Genomic DNA, 8,540 nt, shown 5'->3' with positions numbered 1-8,540 from the left:
TAATAAAAATATCCTAAAAACTAAACAAATACTCTTCTTTCCACTGGCCAGTAATGAATGATCGACGAACAACAGGCACTTTTCCTTAAGAGGCGAAAATCTAAAACTATCCAGAAGGACTCCATTATTGCATACAGTAGAAATTCCTTTGTTATACATCCCTTGGTTTCCCTTGGTTTAATTTGGAATTCACGCTAATTCTGTTGCAGTAAGGGCAAACTGCTTTTAGGCAGGAAGGGGCTTGGCTTATTTTCTCAGACCTCTGGATTTAGGCATACTGAAAGCTGGCATATAATTCACAAAAATACATCTGTCGAGTTACTCACTAATAGCAGGATGTCAGAAATCTTCAGCATTTTCATCACTTATCTCGGCTGCACAATTCTATTCCTCCCCCCTAAAAATACCGTAAGACACTTTCACAAGCACTGTCAATATCACAACTCCCTACTTCTGACTTCACCAAAACACTTTCTACTTACAGCAGGGGTCTTCAACGTTTTCAGGCCAAGGACCCCTAAGTTGAGCGAGATATGAAGCAGGGACCCCCACAACAGACCCCCACAACAGATTCCATATAGTTTCATCGTTTGACAGCACAATCATCAGTGTATTTTGGATTCATGTCAATTTGTATTTTCAGATAGGCTATTTAACCACTTGAACAGTCAACACTTAATAAATTTGACCTTTCACTCTGTACTTGGTCTGCTCTTTTTCCCCTCTACACCAAACTTCTTTGTCAAAAAATAGCCTATCTACAAGCTCACAACTGTTTTTCATCAGAATATGATTCAAGTGGTTAATATAAAAAAGGAGAAAATCTATCACACAAAGCTTTGGAGGACCCACTGTATTAACTCTGAGGACCCCCTAGGGGTCCCGACCCCCTGTTGAAGACCCCTGACTTACTGTATGGGGCTGTTAAGTCTGACATCATTTTGTAGGCAGAGGAGAACTTTAGGGGCCAAAGGGCCCCAGCGCCCGTGAATCTTTTTACTATTTACTAATTTTTCTTCTCTTTGTTGTTGAAAGGAAAGTGGTAGAATTATACTTTAGTCGTTATTTTTGTCTCGGATCTGTTGAAATAGCGAGGGACAGATATTGACAATAAATCTGCTTGGAGGTCTGACTACAAAATGATGTCACGGCTTAAAAGCCCCATACCTCGACGTGGCTTTTTACAACCTCAACACAACTCCACATCTCCTACAAAAGCTCTCAAAGCACAATGACACATTCCCTGGTCATCCAGCCCTCAACGTCACCTCAACGGTCAAAGCAAGCCTAAGGACCGACAAATAAAGCATATTGTTGTTGTTGGGTTGAAACCTTGTATGTCCAAAACCTGTTGGTTTTGTATTTATCATTTTAAAAATGATTTATAATAGAGAACACACCCAATCTACAAGCACACAACGCCTCGCAGTGTGTGCTTGTAGATCTGCTGTTTTCACAGTTTTGTGCAACAGTCTTGTGTGATGGCATGAGATATTTAATCTATATTTTCTTTATTCAAGGAGAATAGCAAGTTACTGAATTTCTGTCAGTGATTTCCCCACATCACAAACATACAAAGATGGGACAAACATCCCCATTTGGTTAGGCAGAGTTGACCAAGAGTGATCAAAATAGAGACGCCTGGATAAACAAATTAACCAGTTAACCAATTAAAGGTATTAGAGCTTGAGACTAAGTCTCATAAAGCTATTTGAACTTATTTTTTTTATTTTTTTTTCCATTTAATTAAAATGGACAGTTTTGGACAAAGATTTTCAACCAACAGCAAAGCTATGACAAAGCATCCACTGCAATGGGTCTCCATCCAGGCTGTAATCAAAGCAACAATATACCACAATGTCGCCCACAGCTGGTTGCAGACAAGATGCAGTTCATCAAGCACTTAGAAAAGAAACCAACCAACTCATCGAAAAAGCTCCATGTTCACTCACATGTTCGCGTGTCCCCCATCTAACTGTGCCATCTCAATCCACATATAGCTTACAGGGAAAACCAAACACAAAGAGAGGATGAATCAAGCAAACATGATGAGATTCTCATAACAGGACAAGCAGTGAGCAATGAAAACGGAACAGCATTTCCAGATCAATAATCTTAAGACTAAAACTAAACAGGAAGGGGAAAAAAAATGCTAATCGTCTCTGTCGGGTGGAAAGTCCAAAACGGTCACTTTTCAGGATTCAAACTAAAACATTGTTAAAGTAGCAGATCAACAAGCTCGAAGCGCATCGCTTCACACCGCGTTACGAGCTTGTGTGACACTGTAGTATGATCAAGCAGAGGCAAAAAATATAGATAAAAGTTTTTTTTACAAGGAAAGTAGTAGTAGTAGTGACTGACGTGAAGAAAGCGTTTCCTTTTTATACAATAAACACATCCATTTGGTGTGAGACACACTGAGGACATATTCATATGAGGGGAGCACGAACGCCATACAAGTTTGTCAATTAAATTATGTTTCAAATGGCTCACTGCAAACTCACTTTTGAGCAAACAAAAATATATTTACCATAAAATCTGTACAAACTCAATCTACATTTATATGGCAAGTTGTAATAGCAGTAGCTTTAAAAAAAATTAAATGAATGATCTTTAGAAGAGAGAAAAAAATAGATAAGAAAAATAGAGATCACATTAAAAGATTTTGACTTTTAAATCCTCACCGTCGGTTACTCTCAAAACCGCAATGTAGTGAAATCGTAAAAGTTCTCATTTCAATAAGTAAAAAAATAATAATAATAAAGAAAAAATTATATAACAATAAATTACAGACAAGATTCAACGAAAAAAAAGACTATAATAATATTTAAAAAAAACATTAAAAATAAAAGAGTCTCGATTAAAACGAAAGAAAAACCTAACATTTATCAAACGGCTAAAACACTACTATTACCCAAGACGAGCAGAGAGGAAGGCGAGGGGGAGGGGCTAAAGGGGGAGGGGCCAGTGTTGGTGAGGGGGGCGTGGCCTAGCTCCAGACCAGACAGACCACTTGGGGTCAGCGATCGATCGTCATCATCATCTGCAGCAGCTGGTCACCGTGGCGACAGTGGAGGGGGTTGCCGTGGCGATGGAGCTGCTGTGGGCGGGGTCGGTGGAGGAGGGGTGGTGCTGATGCTGCTGCTGCTGCTGCTGGGGGCTGCTGCTCACTGCTGCACCTGTGCTAATGAGGAACACACACACACACACACACACCTGCCGTCAGGGCTAGACAGAGTGGACGCTATGTGTTAAATAGCTCTAAATTCAGATAGTCATTTCTATAGTATATCGTCGTTGTCGGGTTTTGCATTTATCATTTTAAGAATGATTTAAACTAGTGAAAATAGCCTCGAGGCGCTGTGTGCTTGTAGATCTGCTGTTTTCACTACTTTTTGCGACGTCCTTGTACGATGAAGCAGGGCTTTGCTTTGCGAAAGAACGTACAACTTTGAAACTTTGAAAAAGGTTTCCACCCGAGAACGACGATATGTTTGTTCAGTAACAAGGTTCTCCCCGTCTCTCCAGCTATATATATATATATATATATATATATATATATATATAAGTTTATTTGAGTTTCAGTGAAATTGAGAACCGGAGCGCTCGTCGTGCGGCGTGGGCCGGAATAAGCGGAGGTTAGGGTTAGGCATAGTTTTACTGAGGTTAAGGTTAGGGTTAGGGTTAGAGTTAGGCATAGTAAGCTAATGCCTAAACACAGCTGAGCTAGGCTACTAGATAAACAAAGAAAGAGGTGTTGCAAATGAGTGATGTCAGCGACTACACAAGTGAATGGCTGTTGTCGCCATCTCATGGTGAATACACAGAATTACACAGGTGCGCTGATAAGAGACTAATATCAAGGTGAATATTGATCCAGGTGGTGTTAGGGGTGTGTGGTGAACGACAAAACGAGCGCTCTTACCCCAATCTCACTGAGTTACCCAAACTGACTGTAACATATATATAATAAAACTGTAAATACATTTACAGTACGAGATACCAACTCATACAGCATACACATGACATTGGAAACTGAAATTGTTTAAAAAAAGAAAAGAAAAAAGGACTTGGACCATTTATGGAGTGCATTGCAAATCAAAGAGAGCTGAGTGGACTAGCGTATGGATAAACAAACAGCATCTCTGGATAACCGACCTTGAATAATGGGGACCCTCTAGAAAATGAGATGCTACATCTCAAGGGGCTACATCCTTTCAATAAAAGGTCATATATATAATAAGAATATAAAACTAGAAAAGAAAATTTCGAAGAAATTTTAAGTGTGCCTGCAGCTCGCTAAGTGTGTGCAACCTTGTATGTGTTAACATTAGCATCTTTGTTAGCATTAGCATTTGTTAGCATTAGCAATATGGTTTCTTGTTTTTAAGAAATAGGCTCCTCCCACAAGTTCCGCAAGGCGATTACGTTGTCCCGTCGCTCCCGAGATCGTTTGTGTTTCGTTTTGAGAGGGTCGTTCCCCCTGAAAAAACACGTTTTGGCATGAAACGGTTACGTTTTGCGCGTTTGTGGTGCCCCCTATGGGTGGAAGTGGAAATGCTTTTGGGTATATGTTCAGTATAGCGCCCCCCACTTGTGGTTAAAATTTGGTGTTGACTGGATGTTTCGTTTGTGATTTATGGCTACTTCTTACAAAACGGGCTCCTCCCGCTAACTTTGGAACCCTGTTACGGAAGAACGGTATGGACTATCAAAATATCGTTTAAATATGTTTATTGCATGAGTGCATAGATCGTGTGTATCGATTTTTGTGACATTTGGAGAAAATATGTAGGAAAAGGAGCAAAAAGTGTGTTTTGAAGAAAATTCAAAATGGCGGAAAATCTATCCTGACGCAAATGGGCGTGGCCTATATGAGGAGATGCGTCATGACCCAAGGAATCCAGGGAAAAAGGAATTTTAATTTTCCGACCCACGGTTCAAGAGTTACAGGCCGAAAGGTAAAGTGGACTGTTATAGCGCCACCATGAGGCCAACTGACGAAATTATTTTTTATTTAATCCTTGATATCATTATAAATCTCCTCTCCAAGTTTTGAAACTGTAGCCCCTATGGTTTGCGAGAAAAGAAATATTGAATGTGAGTTTTTGCGATTCCCATTATAAGTCAATGGGTAAAATTAATTCACTAATAAATTAATATCAATTAAACGATACAACTTTTCTCTTAGAAAAGTAATAGCACACCATTCCCGGCCGAGCCGCACGTTTTGATGTATATATTGCGGTGGTGGCGTAAATCGTGCGGCAGTTATTACGGCTCCAAATTTGTGGGATCATTATTATTAATTAACTAGAAAAGAAAATTTCGAAGAAATTTTAAGTGTGCCTGCAGCTCGCTAAGTGTGTGCAACCTTGTATGTGTTAACATTAGCATCTTTGTTAGCATTAGCATGTGTTAGCATTAGCATGTGTTAGCATTAGCAATATGGTTTCTTGTTTTTAAGAAATAGGCTCCTCCCACAAGTTCCGCAAGGCGATTACGTTGTCCCGTCGCTCCCGAGATCGTTTGTGTTTCGTTTTGAGAGGGTCGTTCCCCCTGAAAAAACACGTTTTGGCATGAAACGGTTACGTTTTGCGCGTTTGTGGTGCCCCCTATGGGTGGAAGTGGAAATGCTTTTGGGTATATGTTCAGTATAGCGCCCCCCACTTGTGGTTAAAATTTGGTGTTGACTGGATGTTTCGTTTGTGATTTATGGCTACTTCTTACAAAACGGGCTCCTCCCGCTAACTTTGGAACCCTGTTACGGAAGAACGGTATGGACTATCAAAATATCGTTTAAATATGTTTATCGCATGAGTGCATATCGTGTGTATCGATTTTTGTGACATTTGGAGAAAATATGTAGGAAAAGGAGCAAAAAGTGTGTTTTGAAGAAAATTCAAAATGGCGGAAAATCTATCCTGACGCAAATGGGCGTGGCCTATATGAGGAGATGCGTCATGACCCAAGGAATCCAGGGAAAAAGGAATTTTAATTTTCCGACCCACGGTTCAAGAGTTACAGGCCGAAAGGTAAAGTGGACTGTTATAGCGCCACCATGAGGCCAACTGACGAAATTATTTTTCATTTAATCCTTGATATCATTATAAATCTCCTCTCCAAGTTTTGAAACTGTAGCCCCTATGGTTTGCGAGAAAAAAAATATTGAATGTGAGTTTTTGCGATTCCCATTATAAGTCAATGGGTAAAATTAATTCACTAATAAATTAATATCAATTAAACGATACAACTTTTCTCTTAGAAAAGTAATAGCACACCATTCCCGGCCGAGCCGCACGTTTTGATGTATATATTGCGGTGGTGGCGTAAATCGTGCGGCAGTTATTACGGCTCCAAATTTGTGGGATCATTATTAATTAAGTATGGGGGAGTACAATAAGTGTTTTGCCATTGCATGGCAGGCACACTTAATTAAGTATGGGGGAGTACAATAAGTGTTTTGCCATTGCATGGCAGGCACACTTAATGAAATCAGAAAAGCTTCTGACTCGGCAGAATTGGCTTTCGTTGCCTCCCGGGAGAGCAGATCAGAATTCTGAATGACAAATTTAAATAGGCCCCTATTTAACAATACTGAACAGCTGTTAGCCCCTAGCCTACTGTTAAGAACGTTTTGTTGCCAAGCTCAACGTTGGGAATTTAGACCTATACATGGAGATATGGAGCGAACCTGTTTGGCCTAACATGGAGATGTGGAGAACACTATATATGGAGATAGTCCATTCCATCATAAATATGGGACTACCGTCATAGACAGTAGCCATTTGTTAGGCCGGAGTCAATGGCAACCAGGAATGAACGGCATACGTGTCAGAGTGATGTCATCAATGTGACATCAGAGAAACGCATATAAACCGGCTTCTCACCTAGATCGGGGTCAGATTCCAGAGACTCGACTCCAGTTGACCACAGGAAGAATCACTAAGCTAAGCATAGAACTCACTAAGCTAAGCACAGCACTCTAGTTAGACCCCAGTAGGTAAATATACCCAAAGGGATAGGACGGGCTAGGTATTGAAAGAGTCCTAACAGACATTCGTCAGAGGTTCTGCCGGAGAGAAACGAACTTGCGTCAGAGCCAAAGCCGAGCTCTACTTCACCTACCGTGTCTCAGTCCATGGTACTGAAACAGTCAAAACAGTAAAAAAAAACACTGCTCTCTCATGCCTCTCATGTCTTTCCGTTGGTATTTGGGTCCCAATTAAATTATTTAGACAGTGGACGGTGCTTAAACTTAGCTGCGGGTAGGAGTGGGCGGTCAAACGAAATACCGCGGACGGGATGAATTGAAACCGCTGCGGGTGACAGACTGTAATGGTCAGAAGTCCAGCGCTAGGCTGAGCCCTACAGGCCCGGAATGCAGGAAGCAGTCCCACACAGAGCTCTAGAGCAGGGGTTCCCAAACCTTTTTGTCTCAGGGCACCCCATGAATATTTTTTTAATCCGAGGGACCCCTACATTATAATTTCCACTCCCAGCACCTTATATTTATAGCATATTGTCGTTGTCAGGTGGAAACCTTGTGTCCAAAACTGTTCGTTTTGCGATGCGAGGCGTTGTGTACTTGTAGATCGGCTGTTTTCACTAGTTTTGTGCGACAGTCTTGTATGATGATTGAAGCAGGGCTTCGCTTTACCATAAGACGTACACATTTGAAACTTGGAGATAAAAGGTTTCCGTCCGACAGTGACGATATTTTAGTGATTATGTTGCGAGGAAAACCTTGAGATAATAGCCATTTTGGTTAGAACTGACTGAAAATAACTTTGCACTTCAAGTTTAAAATGATACTAAATATTTTTTTCAAGTGTCCAAATAAATTCACAATATTATCAAATTATCTTGCGGCACCCCTGGACTGCCGTCACGGCACCCCAGGGGTGCCCCGTCACCCACTTTGAAAACCCCTGCTCTAGAGAAGGGAACCACATCTCTCCCATCTCTGCTTTCCAGGCACTACTATGCTGCCGCCCAAAAAATATATAAATATCTCGGATTCTTTTCCCTGATCGCGCGCTTCTATGAACCATAACTTACACACGGATCATCCCTGCTGTATTTTTTTCTTTTCCGCGTGAAAGAAAAGACGTTCGTCTTCCGTGACGAGGAACTCCCGTTTACAAAAAGCCTTGGCAATAATCTACATAGCTTGAAAAAAGTTAGACACCGGAATCATCTGAGAATGTTGATTCTGTGGATCAGAACGTAGAAATTATTTAAGGGTATTACATCATTGACTTTAACACCTATATAATTTATCGGTGAGAATAGTACATCCACATCACACAACGGGTCACAATGCAATACATTGTGAGCTTGTAGATCTGCCATTTTTGTCATTTCAGAAAATGTGTACTGTCATTTTGAAAATGTTTCAGATGTTGAAAATCTGACGAAAACAGGAGCACCCCATTCGAATGATATCAACACACTGAATGGGAATTTGTCACGTCTTTTCAGACCTTTGAATGCTGCAGTAGCTGAGATATGGAGCTACAGGGTAGGTTAATCACACC

At 40.8% G+C, this 8,540-nt stretch overlaps 1 protein-coding gene across 2 annotated transcripts in view; it reads right to left on the bottom strand.

The window, feature by feature from the left end:
- Nucleotides 1-2,798: 2,798 nt before the first annotated feature.
- The window catches only part of mapk8b (mitogen-activated protein kinase 8b), a 112,461-nt gene continuing 106,719 nt past the window's right edge, over nt 2,799-8,540 (bottom strand). Inside the window, exon 12 of one of the 2 annotated variants that reach the window (XM_080748201.1) lies at nt 2,799-3,179. In XM_080748201.1, the coding sequence (XP_080604327.1) occupies nt 3,040-3,179 (140 nt within the window). In that variant the 3' untranslated portion in view covers nt 2,799-3,039. Of the gene's footprint in view, nt 3,185-8,540 lie in introns of both variants that reach the window. The other variant, XM_080748202.1, reaches the window with a different exon arrangement.

The sequence above is a fragment of the Nannobrachium achirus genome (genome assembly GCF_963921795.1).
Source record: "Nannobrachium achirus genome assembly, chromosome: 18".
Taxonomy (NCBI): domain Eukaryota; kingdom Metazoa; phylum Chordata; class Actinopteri; order Myctophiformes; family Myctophidae; genus Nannobrachium; species Nannobrachium achirus.
The sequence above is the reverse complement of the archived record's forward strand: the minus strand, read 5'-3'. Positions and strand labels throughout refer to the sequence as shown.